General features: G+C 52.3%; 8 protein-coding genes across 8 annotated transcripts; 5 read left to right on the top strand and 3 right to left on the bottom strand.

Moving 5' to 3' along the window:
- Nucleotides 1-555: 555 nt before the first annotated feature.
- Nucleotides 556-7,061, top strand: N7515_005408 (putative ubiquitin-protein ligase E3 component (UBR1); the record flags this gene model as incomplete). Its single annotated transcript, XM_056666152.1, has 2 exons — nucleotides 556-6,734; nucleotides 6,794-7,061. 2 exons carry the CDS (start codon nucleotides 556-558, stop codon nucleotides 7,059-7,061), a joined length of 6,447 nt encoding a protein of 2,148 aa, XP_056519748.1.
- Nucleotides 7,062-7,605: 544 nt separating this feature from the next.
- Nucleotides 7,606-9,302, top strand: N7515_005407 (uncharacterized protein; the record flags this gene model as incomplete). The annotated part of the gene is made up of 2 exons (XM_056666151.1): nucleotides 7,606-7,760; nucleotides 7,826-9,302. The coding sequence occupies 2 exons, from the start codon at nucleotides 7,606-7,608 to the stop codon at nucleotides 9,300-9,302; spliced, it is 1,632 nt and encodes a 543-aa protein (XP_056519747.1).
- Nucleotides 9,303-9,836: 534 nt separating this feature from the next.
- On the top strand, nucleotides 9,837-11,120 carry N7515_005406 (uncharacterized protein; the record flags this gene model as incomplete). Its single annotated transcript, XM_056666150.1, has 1 exon — nucleotides 9,837-11,120. The coding sequence occupies one exon, from the start codon at nucleotides 9,837-9,839 to the stop codon at nucleotides 11,118-11,120; it is 1,284 nt and encodes a 427-aa protein (XP_056519746.1).
- Nucleotides 11,121-11,509: 389 nt separating this feature from the next.
- On the bottom strand, nucleotides 11,510-13,786 carry N7515_005405 (SNARE-binding exocyst subunit SEC6; the record flags this gene model as incomplete). The annotated part of the gene is made up of 1 exon (XM_056666149.1): nucleotides 11,510-13,786. One exon carries the CDS (start codon nucleotides 13,784-13,786, stop codon nucleotides 11,510-11,512), a length of 2,277 nt encoding a protein of 758 aa, XP_056519745.1.
- Nucleotides 13,787-14,341: 555 nt separating this feature from the next.
- On the top strand, nucleotides 14,342-14,617 carry N7515_005404 (mitochondrial 54S ribosomal protein uL30m; the record flags this gene model as incomplete). The annotated part of the gene is made up of 1 exon (XM_056666148.1): nucleotides 14,342-14,617. One exon carries the CDS (start codon nucleotides 14,342-14,344, stop codon nucleotides 14,615-14,617), a length of 276 nt encoding a protein of 91 aa, XP_056519744.1.
- Nucleotides 14,618-15,298: 681 nt separating this feature from the next.
- N7515_005403 (Transferase) lies at nucleotides 15,299-16,861 on the top strand (the record flags this gene model as incomplete). Its single annotated transcript, XM_056666147.1, has 2 exons — nucleotides 15,299-15,520; nucleotides 15,587-16,861. 2 exons carry the CDS (start codon nucleotides 15,299-15,301, stop codon nucleotides 16,859-16,861), a joined length of 1,497 nt encoding a protein of 498 aa, XP_056519743.1.
- A 248-nt stretch (nucleotides 16,862-17,109) lies between these two features.
- N7515_005402 (aspartate aminotransferase) lies at nucleotides 17,110-18,605 on the bottom strand (the record flags this gene model as incomplete). Its single annotated transcript, XM_056666146.1, has 4 exons — nucleotides 17,110-17,211; nucleotides 17,273-18,261; nucleotides 18,336-18,414; nucleotides 18,486-18,605. The coding sequence occupies 4 exons, from the start codon at nucleotides 18,603-18,605 to the stop codon at nucleotides 17,110-17,112; spliced, it is 1,290 nt and encodes a 429-aa protein (XP_056519742.1).
- Nucleotides 18,606-19,484: 879 nt separating this feature from the next.
- Nucleotides 19,485-21,814, bottom strand: N7515_005401 (U4/U6-U5 snRNP complex subunit SNU66; the record flags this gene model as incomplete). The annotated part of the gene is made up of 2 exons (XM_056666145.1): nucleotides 19,485-21,568; nucleotides 21,721-21,814. The coding sequence occupies 2 exons, from the start codon at nucleotides 21,812-21,814 to the stop codon at nucleotides 19,485-19,487; spliced, it is 2,178 nt and encodes a 725-aa protein (XP_056519741.1).
- Nucleotides 21,815-21,982: the final 168 nt, after the last annotated feature.

Below are 21,982 nucleotides of genomic sequence, written 5' to 3'. Positions count from 1 at the left end.
AAGCTATACCAAATCTTTGAAGGGTGTCTTCTGTTGTAGGTGATCCAGGCCATGCCGGGGATCGGTGTGGCGTTTACACTAAGAATGAGAGACATCCGGTTCCATCGATGTCATGACGAAAATTGTAGGTCGACCTCAATTTTCTTTAAACAATCGCTTTTGCATCACTCGCCCTTGTATTTCCAACATTCGGACCTTTGCCTACAGAACAAGTCTTGAGTTGCGTATGACTTCACCGTGTCTACGTTGACCTGCTTCGCCTGCATCGGTCCACCTCACCCGTCGCTCTCATCATTCCCCCACCACAAAGTACCACCGTGTGAGCAACGTGAGTTATACGCGAGCTATACCTGAGAATCCTATCATAACACGAACTGGAAATATAGCTCAAGTCTTTGTTTCAATTTTTCTTTCTCGCTTACATATCCTCGAAGAAGCGCCTCGTGCATCGGACCGACACTACAGGCGCATTGTCGCAACAACGGCGCCCCGTCCCGTCACTCACCTGTGATAGTCCGAGCGGCCGCTTCGATACATCCCTTACCACGACGAACCATGCTTATGCTCGGGGAATGTGAGAAGCTACTCGGCGATGGTCTTCTCCGCTTACCCAAAAAACACAACTACCGTTATGGCCCCGCCGCCGAAGCGGACTTGCTAGAGCTCCTCTTCCGATCGCTCGTCGGACACAACAACGATCTCGTGCGACACTTGTTTCCAGAAGGCACTCCGAGAGGACCATGGAAGCTGGCCGAGGCCCAGGGCGCCCGGGAGGGAGCTGAATACAGCGAGGCCGCACGGGGCAAGCGCTGCGGCCATATTTTCCGTGCCGGAGAAGCCACATACCGATGCGTTACGTGTGCTGCGGACGAAACGTGCGTGCTGTGCAGTAGGTGCTTCGATTCATCAGACCATACCGGACACCAATATCAGATTTCGCTTTCTTCTGGGAATTGTGGCTGCTGTGATTGTGGAGACGACGAGGCCTGGCGGTTGCCGCTCTTCTGCGCAATTCACACCGACAGTGGCAATGCCAAGGGCAAGGAACGGGCGCAGCGGGAACTGCCGTCTGAACTCGTCGCCTCGATCCGCTTGACCATCTCTCGTGTGCTGGACTACTTTTGTGATGTCATATCTTGCTCCCCGGAGCAACTGCGGTTGCCGAAGACTGCCGAAGGTATCAGGCAAGATGAAGAGGCCTCTCGACTACGTCCCAGCTGGTACGGCGCCGGCGATGAAGAGGAAGAACATCCCGAGTTTGCCGTCATGCTGTGGAATGACGAGAAGCATACTATTCGTGATGTATCACACCAGGTCACGCGTGCTTGTCGTGAACGAGATAGTTTCGGCGTTGCCCGGGCCCATGAGACCAATGACATTGGCCGCAGTGTGATCAAGTATTCGAAAGATCTGAACAGACTGCTGGCTGTTTCTAAGATCATCGAGGAGATCAAAGTCACTGTCACGGTGCGGTCTGCTCGCGATACTTTCCGCGAACAAATGTGCGCGACAATAGTCGAGTGGTTGACAGATATTGCTGGCTGTGAGATTCTCGAAGACAATGAGATTTTCAGACAGATCATCTGCGAAGAGATGCTCAATCCTTGGAAAAAGGGCAGCGACGGCTACAACGAGGATATCGGTATGAAGGGCATTGATGATCATCAGAAGACGGAGAACATCCCGCCGCGCATGGTCATGATCAACTTGCCTAACCATGGCCCAGTGGTACTGACCACCGATGATGACGACGACGATGATGATGACATTCTTGAAAACGATATCATTGACGAGGACGGAGACGAAGACGAGGACTATGTTGAGGCTCACGATGCCGACGACGAGGATGACTACGAAATGGACCTCGAACTGTCCCGTGATCAGGATCAGGATCAGGATGAGGACGATGCGATGGATCTGGCCGGGGCAGATGATGAGCTTGCTCTGGCAGAGCGTATTCTTGCCGGACTGACTGGCACACAGCCGCCTTCTCCTCGTCCCGTACAGGTTCAGCCCGCAGATCGGTCCTCCGCTGACCGAAATACGGCATCTCAGAGTCCAGCCCCTGAACCCGGTCCTGCTGGCTACATTCCCATTCCCAAGACACCTGGAATGAATAGGCAGAGGCCATCGCACACAGAAAGCCACTGGCGCGTCCGCCCGCCTATTCCAGCTCCAGGTGATAACGTACCTCCGTACGAAGACCTGTGGCAGCGTACTCGCCTTGACTGGATGGTTCTCTATGATTTAAGATTGTGGAAGAAAACACGAACCGACCTACGTGATCTATACATCAGCACAGTTGTCAATGTTCCCCAGTTCAAGCGCATTATGGGCCTGCGCTTGTCTGCGTTGTACACGGCTCTGGCCCAACTGTACCTCATCGCGGATCGAGAGCCAGACCACTCAATTGTCAACCTTTCGTTACAACTTCTCACAACTCCTTCAATCACAGAAGAGATTGTCCTGCGAGGCAACTTCCTCACCAAAGTGATGTCCATTCTTTACACCTTCTTGACGACGAGACAAGTTGGTGAACCTCAATCGGTCGATCCCAACGCCACACTGGCATTCGATGCCGGTTCCGTCACAAACAGACGTCTCTACCACTTCTTCCTTGACCTTCGATACCTTCTTCAATCTGAGTATGTGCAGCACCGTGTACGGACTGAAGAGCAGTATCTTCCTCAATTCCTGGATCTCGTCAAATTGTCACAGGGCATATGCCCCAACGTGCGCGCGGTTGGTGAGCACGTTGAATATGAAACGGACGCATGGATCAGTGCCTCAATTCTCATGAGAGAGATTAACCGACTTTGCCGCCAATTCTGCGAGGCTTTCCGCAATCCGCAGATTGACAACGGCCAAAATCTCTTGAGGGCCATCGAGACCACCACTACTACTGCGATTATACATTCGGCTGGCGTAGAGCGCAAGCGGTTCGACCAGGCTGAAATCAAGGACGAATTGAAGTTCAAAACGCTATCACCTTTTGATTTCGAAGTCGGCTCCTCTGGCCAGGTTCCTTGTCACCGTGTCGTCGAGTTTATAGTCGAACGTGGATCCATTAGTTTCCATCATGCCCTTCACTACACACTGTCATGGCTCGTCGAATGCGGACGAGACATAAGCAGTGAAGTCATGCGCGAGGTTTTCCTTGAAGCTGCCAACGCGGCAAGGAATCAAATCCACGCCATGAAGGCCGCTAAACCCCACAGTATTGATGACGGTTTGCTCTCCCTTGGGCCAGAGGATCTGCTTCTGGCCATGTTCGACTACCCGCTTCGAGTCTGCGCTTGGCTAGCGCAAATGAAGGCTGGCATGTGGGTTCGCAATGGCCTCAGTTTGCGGCATCAAATGTCCCAGTACCGCGGTGTTTCTTCTCGTGACTTCGCCTACTACAGAGACATCTTCCTTCTCCAGACTGCCATGGTGACTTGCGATCCGAGCAGAGTCCTTGCTTCCATTGCACACCGATTCGGTATGGTTGAATGGATGGCTCGGAATTACATGCCCCGCCCTGGCTACGAAGATTCGCAGATTGTAGATGTGGCGGATGAATTCGTTCATCTACTGGTGATTTTGTTGACAGACCGAACTTCGTTGACTGAGATCGATGATAGCACTCACCTCACTCACGAGAACATCAAGCGTGACATTGCTCATGTCTTGTGCTTCAAGCCCCTTTCTTTCTCTGACTTGTCAACCCGGCTTAGCGACAAGCTTCTCGACTCGGACATGTTCCAAGATGTGTTGGAAGAAGTCGCTAATTTCCGCCCACCCGAGGGCCTGAGTGACTCGGGTACTTTCGAATTGAAGCCCGAGTATATCGGCCTCATTGATCCATACAGCGCGCACTATACAAAGAATCAAAGAGACGAAGCTGAGAATATATACAAAGAGTGGATGGCGAAGAAGACTGGCAAGGATGCTTCGGATATTGTCTATGAGCCAAAACTCCGGCCCATCAGCTTTGGTGTGTTCTCCAATCTTCCCCGATTTGCTGGAACGATGCTCTTTGCCCAGATTGTGCACCAATGTCTGGAATATGTCATCTCATCGAAAGAGTGTACACCCACTATCCCGCCGACACGCGTGGAGACTTTCCTTCAAGTGGTTCTGCATCTTATACTCGCAGCAGTGTTAGAAGATGATTCTGAGGAGACCGATATGGTGGAAGACCACTCCAACTCATTCAACTGGAATGCCCTGTCAAAGACTCGGGAGATTAAGGCAGGCCGTCTGACCATTGTCGGCTTGTTAGAGAGGATATCCATCACTCCAGAGTTCACCGCATCTGGCCCTAAAATTCGTCACATACTTAAGCGTCTCTGGCAAAAGCGCCCTCGCACCTACTCATCAGCAACTGCATCCCTCAAATTCCCATTCGACCGTATTGACACCAATTCCCCTGCCATTGACACCGACAATGATAAGGAGGTCAAGAAGAAGCAGGCATTGGAGAGGCAAGCCAAAGTGATGGCTCAGTTCCAGCAGCAACAGCAGCAATTCTTGAGTAGCCAGGGTAACATTGACTGGGGCGAAGAAGATTTCAGCGATCTCGACTCCGACACAGACTTTTCCCCAGAAAGGAAGCTATGGAAGTACCCGAGTGGTACCTGCATCTTGTGTCAGGAAGAGACGAATGATGCGAGACTCTATGGTACTTTCGCCTTGGTTCAAGATAGCACAATTTTGCGGCAGACGGATATCCGGGATCCTGATAGAATTCGTGAGGTGCTCAAGACGCCCTCGAGTTTAGACAGATCTGCCGAAGGTATTCGACCGTTCGGTGTGTCTGGGGAGAACCATACTACGATCAAGCGCCTTGACTCTTCCGGCGGTGAAGTCATCAGCGAAAAGGTTGGACTGAGTAAAGGATTCAATGCGAAGAGCACAGTCAATGGACCTGTGACTACTGGCTGTGGGCACATCATGCATTACTCCTGTTTTGAGCAGTACTATGGGGCAACGCAGCGGCGGCACACCCAGCAAATTGCACGCAACCATCCTGAGAACACCAACCTCAAGGAATTCGTGTGTCCTCTCTGCAAAGCGCTTGGAAATGCATTCCTTCCAATTGCTTGGAAGGGCAAGGAGGAGTCTCCACTGGTTCCGCTTAGTCCCTCCGGATCCTTCGACCAATGGCTTCAAACGGGTCTCAAGCATGCCCTGCACCAACAGCAAAACTTCCCAGTTCTCATGGAGAAAGACAAAGCGTATCCAGAGGCATACAGCGACCTCTTCATTGATTACCTGTCCAAGACCTTGGTTCTTCCTTTAGCTGCCAACATCGATCAGTTGATGGCCTCAGTTTTCCCGGCGACTGCAGCTGCACAACACATTCCGTCGACGCGCATGCCCATGCCTGGTGTGTTCCCTCCTACCGAAGATCTCGCGCCTTCCAGCCCACTGCAACAGGTGTCAAGCCTTCCGGACAGCCCTATGTCGGAATTGCTTCAGATCTACTTGCGACTTAAGCAAACCATTGAGATGAACGATCTCAGCTCTGCATTCAACGCCACATATGTAGGGAGTAACAGTGATGACCTCGCACATTCTGATTCTCTGATTCGCAGCTTTGGCTTCAGCATTGCTGCGGTGGAAATTGCGCAGCGTGGCGTCGAGGCGCAGCCTGGCTCGACCTTGCTCGACACAATCCCTCCCTTGACGCTCACGCATCTGCGCGTTCTCTCAGAGACCGCGTTGACGTACGCTGCAATTGGGTCCCTTCAATCGACGGCGCCAGGGAAGCATCATCCATCGAATGAGTTCCAAAGGATGCATCGTCAAAAGATTTGCCAGCTCCTTGTCGGGCACCCTTGCTTGAGTGGTACACCTTTGCTCGACGATGTTCGCAACATAGAGCCTCTGCTTGCGGTGGATCCATTCGTGTTCCTTGCAGAAGCCTCGTTGTCTCTGCAGCCGGTTCTCCGTATTGATATCCGCCACCTCGTGCGGATGTGCTTTGTGGCTGAGATTGTTAAGGTCGCCGTGACTTTCATTCTTTGGCCCCTTGGCTTAAAGGAAGAACTTGCTAACCATCCGGATGACCACGCTGTGGCTAATGATATATCCGAAGAGCAATACACTGTATGCAAGCAGTTTTTCGACTCGATCGTCGCTGAGCTTAAGGCAAATTCTGTCGGGCGTGCTGAGGGTTCCTCTTTCCCCGCCGAGAGTGGCTACGTCAAAGATGGAGAGGAGACTGCCACACCGAGTATCATCACTGCCTTCCGACGGCTCGTCACTAGCTATAGTTTGGCCTTCCTGCGCAAGACGGTCATCCTTCTTCACGTTCAGCATGGCGTTGAATTCCCGAACACCGGACTCGCCGATATGGAGGCCTCTGAGCTTGAGCGTCTGTCCAGGGCACTTCATTTGCCTTCCATCGATGAGATCCTGATGTCTGTCAAACCCGCACGCAATACAAACAGCCCCTTCGACGCCGTCATCTCAGGGTGGATCTTCCACTGGAATGCCTCGCGTTCAGGTATTCGGTTTGAAGACCACCGACTCTGGCCAAGTCTGTCACACCCCGCTATTTTCGAGCTTGTCGGCCTTCCTAGATACTTCGATAGCCTGATTGAAGAGGCAAACCGTCGCCGCTGTCCCAGAACAAAGAAAGAGCTCACCGATCCCAGCATCTGTCTATTCTGTGGAGAGATCTTCTGCTCACAGGCAGTCTGCTGCATGGTTAACAAGCTCGGTGGCTGCAACCAGCACCTTCAAAAGTCAATTCTTCCCCCCCAACCAGTTTCCATGCATGAAACTAACCATTCTTCTGTGATAGATGCGGTAAAAATATAGGTCTTTTCATTAACATTCGCAAGTGCACGGTTCTTTACCTGCACAACACGAACGGATCCTGGCATTACGCCCCCTACCTCGACCGTCATGGCGAAGTTGACCCAGGTCTCCGCCGTAACCGCCAGCTCATCCTCAATCAGAAGCGATACGACCGGCTTCTCCGCGATGTCTGGCTGTCGCACTCGATCCCTGCGACTATCAGCCGCAAACTGGAGTCGGAGATCAACAACGGTGGCTGGGAGACCATCTAATGACTACAAAAAGATAGCTTTGTTTTTTCTGTTGTCACATTTGATGTGCGTGCACGTAGACTTTTTCTTGGTTTCGAATTTTCATTGGCAAACTATTATGTGCATTTATGACTGTCTCTAGCTCTTTTCGTTCTTCGATGAGTATCTTCCTCTTTTCATTGACTTTGGTTGTACATCTGAAATATGCTTCGATTCCTTCATCCTGGCAGCTATGGCTCGAATACCAGGCTTTGTGTGACTCAACTCCACTTTATTTATGCATTCTGAATTTCTATATGGAGTCATGAGAGAGAATTGCATCTGCTGCATAGGGCAAATGTCGAAGTGATCTAGTCTAGACCGGAGGTAGTCTTATCTTATCAAACGCACAGCAGGATAGCGGCCACTGAGCACAATACCCGACCGCACACACTTTGCTATGGCAGATCAAGAATTAAATCGTCCACGGTCGCTAAAACTGACTGTACTCAATGCCAAGCCGGACCTTCAACCTCTTGACATGAGCCTTTTTCGACCTCAACCTTAGCCACTTGAGTCCACAATAATGAATAACGAGCAGTTTCGTCGGCTCGTGGCCGACCAGTCGTCTTCAAAACCCAAGGGCCAGAGCTCAACGCCTGCTCCTGATGTGTCGCGTGGCGGCGCAACCCCGGGTGGCTCACTCGGGTCGCGAATGCGATCTAGTATCCCAATGACACCGTAAGTCGCTTGATCTCCAGAGGTCGTCGGCCCAGAAGAAGCTCACGGTTGTGAAATCATTTTAGGCGCTCAGTTACTGGCGTTGACTTTGCCCGCCAGCTCTTCGAGCAACGTCGCCAAGGCGACCGACCTTCCAAGCGATTCAAGTCCTCCGCCGCGCCGAAAGGTACAGCCCTCCCGACCGGATATCAGGACCGTGCGCAATTACGCAATGCAGAGGACGATGCCAAGAATGGAGAGGATATCGAGAAGCGGATAAAGGCATTGGAGGAAATGGTGAAATTGGGACAAATCGACCAGGCTACCTTCGATAAACTCCGCCGAGACCTCGGGGTTGGAGGCGACATCAGCAGCACACATATGGTCAAAGGATTGGATTTCGACTTGCTGCGAAGAATTAGAGCAGGCGAGGACGTGTCGCAAGCGGCGGAGAAACCTACGTCGCCTCCCGAAACAGAAGATGCGGAGGAGGAATTTGAGCGCTTGATGGAGGAGAAAGCACAGGAGGAGGTTGTCGCCGTTCCCAAGGACCAGAAGGAGAAAAAGGAGAAAAAGAAGGGAACTATGGCACCGCCGCCTATGAAGCCCAAGACCCGTGATGAGATTCTCCGGGAACTGAGGGCAAGCCGGGCTGCTGCTGCTGCTGCGCCTGCTCCACCGCCGGAATCCATACTCGGCTCAAAGTTCAAGAAGCTGAGTAGTGCCCAGCCTGAGAAAAAGCGGTTTGTGGAGCGCGATGAAACCGGGCGTCGAAGAGAGGTGCTCCTCATCACAGATGCACAGGGAAATACGAAGAGGAAAACCAGATGGCTGGATAAGCCGGTCGAAACGCCTGTTCCTGCTGCGGGAGACCTTCCTATGCCCGATAAAAGCGCTAAGCCCCTCGGTATGGATGTTCCGGCTGAGCTCGCTGCGCGTGCTGCCCCGGCGCCCGAAGAAGAAGATGATGATATCTTTGCCGGTGTTGGTGATGACTACAACCCCCTTGCTGGACTCGAGGAGGATGATGGGTCGTCCTCTGACGAGGATGGTGAATTGGCAGCTCGTAAGCTTGAGAAGGCCCCTGTCGGCGAGGAGGAGACAAAGCCTGCTACCATTGAACCAACACCCGCAAAACCCAGAAACTACTTTGCCACTGGGACCTCAGATACAGCAGAGGCAGAACCTGTGGACCGGTCTAACCCACTCACCAAAGACCCGACTATTCTTGCCGCTCTCAAACGAGCCGCAGCCCTCCGACAGGCCTCTCCTTCAGCAGAAGGTGATGAGAGGGAGTCTTCTGATGCCGCCCTTCGCCACAAACGCTTCCTTGAAGAGGCACGCCGCCGGGAAGCCATGGACGCCGCGGATATGGACATGGAGTTCGGAGGTAGTCGCATCGAGGATGGTGAGGAGGAGGATGATGGCGTCTTGCTCGACTTTGACGACGATGGACGGGGCGGGAAAAAGAGAAAGCGTGGTCCTAAGAAGAAAAAGGGGGACAAGCATAGCGCTGCTGATGTTCTACGGGTTATGGAGGGTCGCAAGAAGGAGGCTTCTTGAGCTCTGTGACTGGCCCTGGATCCTGGGGCTCGGTCTCGAAATCTACTTTCTACATTGATAAATCACCTTTCTTTCCCATTTGATACCCTATCATGCTATGCGTTTCCGGAATGTTATTCGCACTTCATCTCTTAGCTAACCCCGGAGAAACAGCTAGTCACCTCCGGCGCCTACAACTCTGTATGAGATTCATGACATGCAAAACCCTTTATAGCAGGCAACGGCGCCTACTTGGCGCATGAGCTCTAAGTTAGTAACTTAATTCCAACTTCAATTGTTTTGTCACGTCTTTTCCATTGATCGATATGTAGTTCAAGGCCGCTCCAGAGGTCCCTGGTACCGTGGTACGTGAGGTCCATCGTTGACATAAGGTTGTGGATCCTGGTCCGTGCGTTTTGCCCCGACAGGGAATTGACTTCGATGGTCTGCTTCCTTGCGGCTATTTGACGACAGTCACAGCAAAGGCCCATGAGACCGTGCAATAAACATTACCAGAGGTCCATTTTGGCACATCTGTGTCAATATAGATACATCATGACAGAGGCCACAGCCGCACCAAGGCCACAACCGCGCAAACCGCGCCGAGAAAAGAAACCGCCATTGACCCATTTTCTTTGCCTCCCCTTAGTTAACACCGCCTCAATATTGCAGCTGGAATCATCACTCACGGCATTCAAAAATGCCCATCTTTTGAGCCCAGGTCCCACTCCCCAGACCGCAAACCACCGAGGCCTGGGTCTTCCCAGCAGTGCCTTCCGCCCATTGGGCACACTGCATCTTACCCTGGGGGTGATGAGCCTCCCTACCAAGGAGCGTGTTGACCAAGCTCTTTCATTCTTTCAATCCCTAGATCTGGCAGGCCTGATGAGTGAGGCGGAACAAGCGTCCGCTCCACAACAGGAAACCACTCACAATCAACCATCACCCTTCACTATTTCTCTCGAGTCATTACATGCTCTACCCCGTGGCAAGGAAGCAACGGTCTTACATGCCCATCCGGTGGATCCTACAGGCCGCTTGTTGCCATTCTGCGTGAAGCTACGTGACAAATTCATCAACGCTGGCTTCATCCAGATTGAAACCAACGCAAGATCCAAGGCCAAGGATAGGTCCTCGAACAACATTCCAACCCAGGACGCCAATCAATCTTCCCAATCCTCTGATCTACCCATCACTGGGTCTCTGCACCTAGCAGAAAGATTAATCGCATCCGAACCCCCAAGCTTGGCAGAGAACACGGACCCATCCACAGTTGCAATAGCCCGAAAGCCAAAACCACGACCACTTCTCTTGCATGCAACTCTCGTCAACACAATTTACGTTCGTGGGCGACATAATTATCCGAATAAAAACGCCAAAGGCAAAGACGCTAAGCGCATTACCTTCGATGCTCGCAATCTGCTCGCGCAATATCGTCATTACTACTCCGATGAAGAAAGGACCACTCCACACGTCCCGCCTTTTGGTTTCTCAAGTACGGAATCGAATCCACGTCTCCAATCATCTGCAGAGACTGGTGAGAATAAGGAGGAACCCGAAGTAGAAAAGGATGGAAGTGTTTCTGCTTCTCCTTCTGTCCCGCCATCACCCAGCTATCCGTTCATCTGGGCGAGAGAAATTCCGCTGGATACAGTCTGCATCTGTGAAATGGGTGCCAAGAAGTTACATCCTGGTGTTAATGATAGATTTGGTCTGAACGAGCGTCTTGATGAGCAGTACACTGTCGTTGCGGAGCGAAGTTTGCTTCCAGTGCAGACTGCGGTGTCTTCGTTGGACACTACGTCTCCGCAGGATGCACTTGAATCTGGTAGAGAGTGATTGTTTTAGTTACAGGTACCATTCGGTAGTTAATGTGTTTGGGGTGCATTATACCTAGTAACAGAACTAAGGAGAATTGTGAATACATATACTTCCATTGCTGCATTGCTAGTTGTATTAGGTAATGGTTGGCTAGATCCCAAGCCTGCTTGGGTTGCGGATGATACATGTGGTTTGTGGTTGCGCTCGGCTTAGCCTCGATGCAACAAGAGAATATAGCCTGTACAGCCTGACTCTGAAGGCGATGATGCATTGACGGATCACAGAAGGCGAGAGGGGTGGAGTATCATCCTGAGTCCCGTAACGGTGGAGGCTGAGCGCCGCTGAGTGGGATGGACGAGATAGAAAAATTCCACGTGATGGACAATACCATAAGATGAACCACAAAATCATCTTACTCGACTCATGATAGTCTCCTGTCCGCGTTCAACAGACAACTCCGCAGCCTTGGCCTTAATCTGGGTGAGCATACTGCGCTCAAAGTCTTCACGAGTGCGTAGGACAGCCTCGACCCACGAAAGCTGCAGATCCCAATACTCCAGCTTGAATGCCTCATAAACGCCCACAAGTGGGGGACCCTTCTCCGTATCAAGGAGACGAACAAGCCAATCAACCAGTCTCCACTTCTGCTTGATAGTACCCTCGAATGAATCAGGATATTGCTGGAAGAACGCGAAAACAGTAAGGACGTCATCCTTGAACTTCTCCGTGAATGGCTCGGCACTGTGGCGGAATTTGACACCCTTGTTACGCACCGCGCCCAGGTAACGCACCAATAGCTCATCTGAAAACTCCTCGACCAGGATCTCTGGCAGTGACGGGTGCAGCACGGGCGTGTAGTCAGATAAGTAGTCCTCAAAGGTAGAGGTAATGCGCTTCATAGCAAACTGGTGGTACCACTGCGCAGTAAAGATCTCCGGTAGCACAGTGACGAGATCAATGCAGAAGACGATATTCACGAACTGCGCCAGGCAGTGCGTGCTGAGATCCACATACCCATCGCGAAGCACATCCAGCTCGGTCATCGCAGTCGTCGCCATGTACTTCGGTGTTACAAGTGGCTCGAAATCGGCCTTGAATCTCGTGAGGTAGCCGTACTGGCCAGTCTCTTCGTTGTCGTCGATGCAGGAGATCTGGTCATTGGCTACACCTACCAGCCAGTCCTGTAGCAGCTGGACGCCTTCTGGGTCGGCGTTGCCGGACGTGTGCTTCGCACATTCTTCGTCAATGAGCGCTTGCCATGCGCTCTGTCGGTTCTTCAGGGCCCGGAACATCGCGTCAATCACACCCTCGACCAGGTCGGCACGGTCTGAGGAACCAGATGCCATGACTTGTTCGTGGAGCATGCGCCACATATCTGGCAATGTCTTGGTGCGGAAGTTGCCGTCTGCGTCGTTGTCGAGGGCATCTGCATCCCGGTCGATGAGTGCCTTTTTGTCCGCGTTAAAGATGCGTTCCATCCAGTCCTCGACAGCGCCGATGATGACGCTCTGCCATTTTCGGACCAGTTCTGGCTCGCGGTCGTCGAGAATGTTGGGTTGCAGTTCTGCTGCTGTCCAGCCTAGCTTCTTCATCTTTTTGTAGTACTTGTCGCTCCAATGGATGATGGTGAGGAGGTTGTCGGCTGGGAGTTCAGGGTCGTCGATCATGGTGATTAAAAAGTCGTGCATCATCCGATGGTAGATGTCTGTGTATGTTTTGAAAATCTTCCACTTCTTCGGTACAAGGTTCTGCATGCCTTGCTTGACCGTGAAGAGATCATTGAAGTACCAACGGAATTTCTTTTCCAGATTTTCCGGATCCGCAAGGAAGGCTTCAAGTGTCTCTTCGAATTGACCCTGAGCATACAACTCGATAGCCTGAATGAACTTGTCCTTATATCCACGCACGGTCTTCGGCCCAATGTTCATAGACTTGAAACGACTTGCAAGATCCATGTGGTCTTTCTGAGCCTCCTGCAACGCACGAACCGTATCATCATTCTTTTCCTCATTCATCACAACAACCGCGAGTCGAACAACCATGCTCCGATTATCCGCCTGCACCAGTGGGATGAGATTCATGCAAGCCGTGCCAAGGTGATCGTCAAACCACTCAATAACAGAATCCAGCCCCTCGAAATACTGCGCGAGAGTCTCTTCGGCACTGTGATCATGAGCCTTGTGAATCTGGTCCATAGCCTCATCACGGAAATCCCGTAACCGCGAGATCTGCATGTGAGCCCGTAGTAGGTTCGGCTGATTCTCCAGATCATCATCATCCTCTTTCAGCAAATCCTCCACTTCCTGTATATCCGCCCCGAAGTTCTCCAACCCCCGTTTCATCATAATCGTGGCATCAAATTGCCGCTGAATCCGCGCAAGCTGGTCAATCTGCGCAAAGTCCTCGACGCTATCCTGTGACTCCGCGCATAGCTTGTCGATGCCTTGCAGCTCGTCTTTTGTTTTCGAAACCTGGCGCTGTCCCTCAGTCAATGCACCGATGCTGCGTTGCACTGCCTCCAGCTGGTCGCGAAGCCCTTCTCGCAGTTGTGAATCCACGGCCGCCTTCTTCCGCAGGTATTCCGCTTTCAGTCCGCTGATCTTGTCTAGATCTTCCGGGTGCCGTAGAAGGTCTTCGAGTCGTGGCAGCGCCACAGTGGTATCGATATTCTTTGCTTGCGCCATGGTTGTGGTGAGGGTATTAAGTAATTCGTGATGTCGTCGTTCCGGCTCAATCGCTCGAAGCTAGGTCGAGGGGTGAGGTGTCAACAATGCGGGCATGGGACGTGGTTGTCTGGAGGTTGGTACGTGGCAGAAAAGCTATGATATGAGTCCAGGTACTGTCACGCGTAGAAGCCCGCAGCCCATAGTCTCCGACTCGAAAAACAGCACGCTTTTTATCATCTATCTGAATGCCGCTCGATAAGTCGTCGTTACTGTCATCGGATACTGGCAGAATGGGCACGTGACACACCGCCCTTCAATTGAATTTGCGGGATCGCGAACATCTCCAAGTCCCGCGACATTTCTCCGCCAGCTTTCAGAATCAATTGTGCTGCAGATACCAGCAGGAATTTCCTTCAATCGATATTCCGGTATTCCTGCAATCTTACCGCCCTCGATCCTACCAATTCCGCATCCCGTTCCACGGCCCCGGAAGAATCTACAAGTCATCGAAGCACCAAACATCCCGAAATCCCACTGTCTCAACTCTCCTTTTCTCCCACACACGAAGCCAACATGTCCTACTTCCGCATCACCCTCCTGCGCTCCGCAATTGGACTGCCGCGCCGGTCAACAGATGTCCTCAAAGCTCTTGGCCTGAAGAAGCGCATGGCAACAGTTTTCCACAGAGTCTCGCCCTCCGTCGCGGGTCAAATCATGAAAGTCAAGGAACTCGTTCAGGTCGAGGAGTGCCAGTACAGTCTTACAAAGCAGGAGGTGCATCTTGAACGCAAGCCTGATCCGGGATACTACACTGAGAAGAGCATCTCTGATCAACGAAACGAGCTGTGATTGTTCTCTTTCCGGTGGAATAGATGCTTGGACTGAATGCTGATTTTGAGGATTGCTGCGTCCAAATGTCTTGGGCGTCTTTCAAAGGGCAGCTTCTTCGGACGGTGATCGGTTGGCAGGTAGCGTCCTCTTTTTCTGTTTTTGACTTTTGCATGGAGCGGGTCGTTTTTTTTTTTCTTTGTACAATAGGTTTTCAGCTATGGGACAGAAGTTTGATATCCTCTCGAATGTCCACTATGCAATAAGGACTCTCTTTCTTCCTTAACCAGACAGGATGTTGGGTCTATTCTCCCTCTATCAATGCCCATGTTCAGGCTCTGTATATAGTCCCCGATTTAGAAAGACGACCCCACCCGACAGTTCGGAGGGTAAACTAGGGCTTACGGGCTTGTCATGCCAGGGCTGTGCAGAGCCCTTGATTTCTAACTGAACATACTGACCAGTCCATCCTTGAATATAAAACGGCCAACCCTCCGTTCCTATTCCGGTATCTATCGTCAGCATCAGTAGGCATCCATCGCGGGGACTAGACGTGCCTCCCTCACTGCATGCAATCCACTTGGAATACACTCTCCCCTACCTAAAAATGCTCCATCCTTCAGGGTCTTTCCAATCCAAACCTAGTAGTCTACCAGCATCCTCCTGGACTTAATTCTCCGTCGAAGCACCGAGGCTTCCACAATGAGTCCAACAAGCGGCCCTCCATCTGAGCCAACATCCCCAGACACAGACACAATCATCCCATTCCACTTCTGGGACGACCTCCCCCATGTAAAAGCAATATGCTTAACAGTCGGCTTCCGCCTCGACGAACAACTCGACCCAGAGCGACTTCGCAACTCTTTAAGCCGCCTCCTCGAGCTAGGCAACTGGCGGAAACTCGGGTCCCGCCTACGAATGGATGTAAGCTCTCCCCCTCCCTCCTTAACCGAAAGAAGTTCCTCGATCTAACCAGTAAATACCAAACAGAGCTCAGGCAAGCTAACCTACCACCTACCCCCCAAATTCACCTCAGACCGACCAGGCTTCATATTCACAACCGAACACCAAGACCAGAACATCACCACCCACCCTCTAGCCTCCCAAATGCCCGCAATCAAAGAAGCAGACACACAGAACCCCAAAGTCCACGTCATAGACTGCATGTCAAAATACAACTCCCTCTTCCGCCACGAGACGGCACCAAGCTGTCTACAAGACTATCTGGAAAACGATATCCCGCAGCTATTCATCCATACACTTCTCTTCAACGACGCAACGCTCCTCGGCGTAACATTCCAGCACACGCTGACAGACGCAATGGGCTTATCGGGATTGATCAAGGCGTGGACAGCGGTACTATCCGGTAAAGAAGAAGTCCCACCCTTTCTCGGCTTCGACGAGGATATCCTCGAGAAACACACTGAAGACCGTCCCGCTTCGCAACACGCGCTAGCAGGAAATGTCTTCGGCTGGTTCCAGCTCGGCGTGGCTGCGATATGGAAGTGGTGGGAGGAATTCCGGTTCCCTGTTCTCCAGGATAAAGGGCTCGTTATCCCCGCTGAGGTCGTGCGGAGGTTGCGGGAGCAGACGATGCGGGAATTGGACACCGGTGGCGAGGGGCCACGACCATTCGTTAGCGAAAGCGATGTCCTCCTCGCTTGGCTGGCGACAATGCTCATTCCAGCACATAATCCCAGCCCACAATGCCCGGTGAATATAGCTAATGTTTTCGATATTCGGTCTGCGCTGGCGCTGCCCTCGCCCGGTGTGTATATTGGTAACGCGACGCTTGGTGCGTCTGCGGCTTTTGAAGCGGGGGAATTTGGATCTGCTGGAGCGAATCCACTGTCGGATTGTCGGTTGGGGTCTGTTGCGATGAAGATCAGGAGGGCGTTGGAATTACAGCGTACGAAGGAGCAGGTTTTTGCTTCTTCGGCGTTGGGGAAGGAGACGCTAAGGAAGACGGGACATCTGCCTATGGTTGGTCAGCCGGGGCAGTTGAGTATTCTCTGTACGAATTGGGGGAGGGGTGGGTTCTTTGATGTTGATTTTGGGGGTGCGAGGGTTGGTGGGGATGGGAGTCCTTGTCGGCCTTCTTATGTCAATGCTGCTACGCCGGGGGGATTGGATAAGCGTGCAATGCGGAATCTGGTGGCTGTTACGGGGAAGGATGGGTATGGTAATTGGTGGGTGCAGATGGTTGCGAGGGAGGAGATCTGGGAGAAGATTGGGAGGTGGACTGGTACGAATGTAGATGAGTGAGGAATACGACGGCAATGAGTTACGTAGGCCAGAGAGGAATAGAGATAGGTCAAAAGATGATACCAAGATCCCCGTTAAGACGGACATAGCCTGATCATGCTAAATTTGAAACAGAGACATTAGATATCAGTACAGGAGTGCCTGGATTTCAAAGCACCAACAGGCCCCGTTTCTCTCACTTCCCAGCATTCGTTTTATCGTATATCTTGCAAAACTATACCTTCTAGGTTATATAGGCGATTTTGAATTTAACCAGTAACCTTGAAGATGGACTCGGCGAGTCTCTCAACGTTGGCGGAGGTGATACCGGCAACGGAGATACGGCCGTCCTTGGTGGCGTAGACGGAGTGCTAGAATAATTGTTAGCAAAACGGCCCTGGGAAAGTACACTGAAATTCGACATTGACTTACCTCCTTGGCAAGGACATCCATCTGCTCGGGCTTCAGGCCAGTGTAGGCGAACATGCCAATCTGGCTAGTGATGTGGGACCAATCGTGCTTGCTGCCAAGCTTCTCGAGGTTGGTGCGGAGGAGAGAGCGCATCTCAATAATGCGGTCAGCCATACCCTTAACCTCACCGAGCCACTGCTGGTTAAGCTTAGGGTCGTTCATGATGGTGGAGGCAACACGGGCACCGTGGATGGGAGGGTTGGAGTAGAAGGGACGAATGAGGATCTTGACCTGCGAGTCGACGCGCTTCTTCTCCTCGGCATTCTCGCAAACGAGGGAGAAGGCACCGACACGCTCACCGTAGAGACCCATGTTCTTGGCGAAACTCTGGCACAGAGCAATGTTGTGACCCTCCTTGACGAAGTGGCGGGGAGCGAAGGCATCCTTGTCAGCGTTACCACTGGCAAAGCCCTGGTAGGCCATGTCGAAGAAGGCGAAGTGGTTCTTCTCCTTCATGACATCGCTGATCTGGCGCCACTGGGCCTCGGTAGGGTCGACACCGGTGGGGTTGTGAGCGCAGGCATGGAGCAGGATGATGCTGCCCTCGGGGGCGGCCTTGATGTCGGCGATCAGGCCCTCGAAGTCGAGGCCAATGGTCTCCTTGTTGTAGTAGCTGTACTGAGCGACCTCGAGACCGGAGTCGGAGAAGACAGCCTTGTGGTTGGCCCAGCTGGGGTTGGGGAGGTAGATCTTCTTAGCGCCGGGGTAGAAGCGCTTGAGGAAAGCACCGCCGATACGAAGGGCACCGGTACCGGAGATGGTCTGGGTGATGACGAGACGGTTCTCCTTGATGGCGGAGGAGTCAGCGCCGTAGGCGAGCTCGGCGGCGGCGGTGGTGAAAGAGGGAACGCCGGTGATGCCAGCGTACTCCTTGTCGAGCTGTGATCCGACCACCTTGTCCTCAGCGGTGCGGACGGAAGGCAGGACGTAAGGCTTGCCCTGGTCGTCACCTGAGAAACGCGCATGTCTCGTTAGCAATCGAAATCATTGCGCAGCAAGTTGATTGTATGGGAGCAATACTTACGGTAAGCTCCAACACCCAGGTTGATCTTCTCCTTGAAGGAGTCGGCCTTGAAAGCTTCGGTGATGCCGAGAATAGCGTCCTATTGACCCAGCTACGTCAGAATTGGCCCTCTAATCAATGCGATGATCGCAAGCTTTCAACGAAGCTTACAGGAGGACCCTGGGGCACGTTGGACCAGGCCGAGGCGTGTCTAGCTCCGATCACGACAGTGCGCATGCTGGCCTCACGGGAGGCAGCCGACCGGCTGGCGACTCTGAGAGTGGAGAGCATTGTGTATGGCAGAGGAGATGGACGAGAATTGACAAAGAAGCTAGACCTCCGATATTGGGATGGAAGGGGGAAAGGGAAAGGCCGGAGAAAGAAATAATAAAGGTTCAAGGATCGGAGACCCAGTCCCGGTGTTTTTGCCCTGACTCATGTGATAGCGGTATCGGGTACCTGCCAGTTGGTAGGCGACTCCACCCCGACCGAGGTACCAGGTACAACGAACACCCGAGTCGCACGGCTAAATTGCTCATGAACAAAGTACCACCTCATCTGCTCCTAGTTATGCACCTTCATATGTTTTGATCACTGGCTCGACAGATTGATATTCTACAGAATTCACCCTGGAATGTGACGTGAGATAATGTCGATATATTCAGTACGTACAACCCTTATTGAAGTCTACCCCTTGTCGATGAAGATGTACGGAGCAGATGTATCTCCCGATCTGCAATTGCTCCGGGGGAGTCGAATCCCCCGGTGAACTGATCGAGGCTGTCTGACTCCACATATTTTCCCCTCACGGAGTTGGGGTACAACTGCCTTCTCCTATTTCCCCATCATTCGTAAAGTTTGACGGTATTATGGGTACCTAATTGCTTCAAATAGTGCTTCACAGCTGCAATACAGTACACAGTACACAGTAACTTCGGTTAAATTGGGGATGAAGAAAATAAACTTCTCCCCACATGCGGAGATACAGAAGCGTTCCTGATCAACAAGACCTACACCGTAACTCCGCAGTACTAACTTACGGAGTACAATAACGTCAATACATACAAGCTAGGTTAAGACGCCTCTAGTCCTAGAATACTATAGACCTCAAGTTTGGATATCATGCAATTGGTATTTGGTTTACAGGAGAATGAAGACAAGATAGAATGATCAGCCCAAGCGCACACCAGCCTGGCGGTTCTTGCGCGCAGCATCACCCACGACATTGTTCATACCAGTGTGCTGGCTACTGTCGACGCTGCTCATGGCCTCACGCTTCCTCTCTTCCTCAATCTTCTTGAGACGTTTCTCCGTCTTCATCTTTCCACTGCCCTTGCCATGGAACTGGTGACTGAGTTGCTTGAAGGCTTCCTTCTGGTTCATGTTGCGACCAAACTCATCCACATAGCGCAGTCGCACATCGGGCTTGTATTCGCGGTTGAACACTTCGGCCATATGACGCGCCTCCTGTTGGTCACGCTGCTTGTTCTCCCAGCGGGCGTGCTCCTCCCGTTCCCGGGCTGACATGCGCTCGAGCTTTCCGGAGGTACGGTCCCGCTCACGCTGCAACCGGGCGCGTCGCTCGATCTCAGCCTCGCGGTGTGCTTTTTCGGCCAAGAACTCTTCGCGCTCGCGCATGAGTGCGTGCTGTTTGGCACTGTCTGTGTCTTTGACGAGGCCGCGGGACTTCAGCATTGCCAGTGTGGCCCCAAGACCTTGGTTCAGAGTAGATTCTTCTTCTAGACCGGTGCCCGTGAGATGTTGTGCTTGAGCCTGAGCTTCGACTGCTTCATCACGCTTGATGCGCGCAGCCAGCTCCTCTTCATCTTCAACGTCGCCGTAACGGTCCATGTCGACCTCAACACCCTCTTCCTCAGGCTCTGCTGTAGGGGCTTTATGCTCCTTAGCGGCGACTGATGCTGATCGTTCCTCCTGCTCAAGAAGCGTAGGCTTGTGTAGATTCGACACAAATTCAGACGTCTCATCAATGACCAGACCCTCTCCCTGATCCTCATTCTCCGAGTTTTCAATCTCCATTGGGGTTTGGGATTCCTCTTCTCTCAGCTGCTTGGCAAGTTCCTCGGGGCTGAGCTTCTTACGCTTCTTAAAGGCTGCGCGTCGTTGTAACGCAAGAGAGGCCTGTAGGTCATCGTCGTCAACGAAGGAGATCTCTTCGTTGGCAGGTTTACGGCGTCCAGGAACCGGAACCCCTGCCTTTGAATCAATCTCCATGGCCGATGATCCTTGTGCATCGATAGAGTCCTCGTTTGGAGCGATGTCATCCGCGTCCATCAAAGTCCTCCGCTTCGTAGCCTTCGCCTTCTTCTTCTTAGGCTTTTTAATCTTAACTTCACTGATGTCCATGTAATCAGATGATGGCACATCTGGTTCGATGTCGAGACTGATAATGTTCTTCTTCAGCTGGTTGGAGACTTCCTGTCGCTTGGCTTCGCGTTCCTCGGTCGAGCCTTGCGCATCAAGCGTAAATCTCTTTCGCTTTTTGCCATCGATCTCCTCGTCGTATTGAGAAAGGATCCCCTGGTTTTCCGCGGTAGGATCATAAACGGGCTTCTTTTTCTTGAGCTCCAGCTTTTCTTGGGTTTTTTCCCTCTCGGCCATCTCGATATTCTCCAGCTCGTCATCTTCATCCTCGGCGTCCACCGCGGTATCCTTCAGTGTTAAAATCTGATCTTCATCGTCAAAATCAGCGGCAGAGTGTCCGACTTTGATACCGGCCAAATCAGCAGCAGTGTATTCGATCGCTGCGGCACGCTCCCGTTCTGCGAGTTCCTCGGCTGTCCTGAGGGCGCGTTCCTTCTCGATCTTCCTTTGTCGCTTTTTAGCTTGTGATAGCCAGGCCTTCGTATCTAATTCGTCGCCTCCCGCCTCGCCCAGTGTGGCGCCTTGGAGTTGAAGGTTCCGTTGGGCAATATCGCGTGCTCGCTTGACGGCGGCGTTCTTTTCATCCCGCTTCTTCTTCGCTTCGGCGGCATCTTGGAGCTTCTTCCAGTTTTCGTAGCTTTGCGCCTGTCGCGACTCGAGGGTGCTCGCTGGGTCTTCCTCCTCGCCTGATTCGCTGTCATCTTCTCTGAATTCGGGGCCAGCGCCGGGAACAGGGAGCGGCTTTAGGCCGAGTGCCACTCGGATCTTGTTATTCTGCTCAATAGATAAAGCGTCCGCCATTTTGACGGTGTGTTGAGCAAGACTTAAGGTGATGGGAAGGTAATGATCTTCAGCGCAACACTTCCCAGTTGCTACCCTGATAATCGCAATCTGATCACATGACCATACCACCGCCCACTATACCAATCTTGGCCTAGCGCCATAAAATCCTAGCGGCCCCACTTGGCACATAAATAAGAACCTTTCCGCCCTTTTCTTCTTCCTTTCTTCTTCACCTATATACGGATCTGTGTTTGGATTTCCTGCCCGTAGATTCCAGTCTGACTGGTTTCTACGTGGTGGTTGAGAGCTGAACAGTTCGACGAGCTTGGAGCCATCTTTTTTTGCGTGGATGGCCTTTACGGTTTCCGGTCGACAGATCTCAGATTAATTGTCCGCGCCTTGAACGCAGGTCTTGAGCTCCCACTGGTGAGCTCGGCCTGGCTGCTTGGTGTTGGGCGGCGTCATATTTCATGTCTCTTTGCCGACTGGCCGTTGGCCACTGA

This window comes from Penicillium bovifimosum (genome assembly GCF_028826915.1).
Source record: "Penicillium bovifimosum strain IBT 22155 chromosome Unknown utg000005l_segment0_segment0, whole genome shotgun sequence".
NCBI lineage: Eukaryota > Fungi > Ascomycota > Eurotiomycetes > Eurotiales > Aspergillaceae > Penicillium > Penicillium bovifimosum.
Note: the sequence above shows the minus strand (reverse complement) of the source record. Positions and strands in the feature narration are given on the sequence as shown.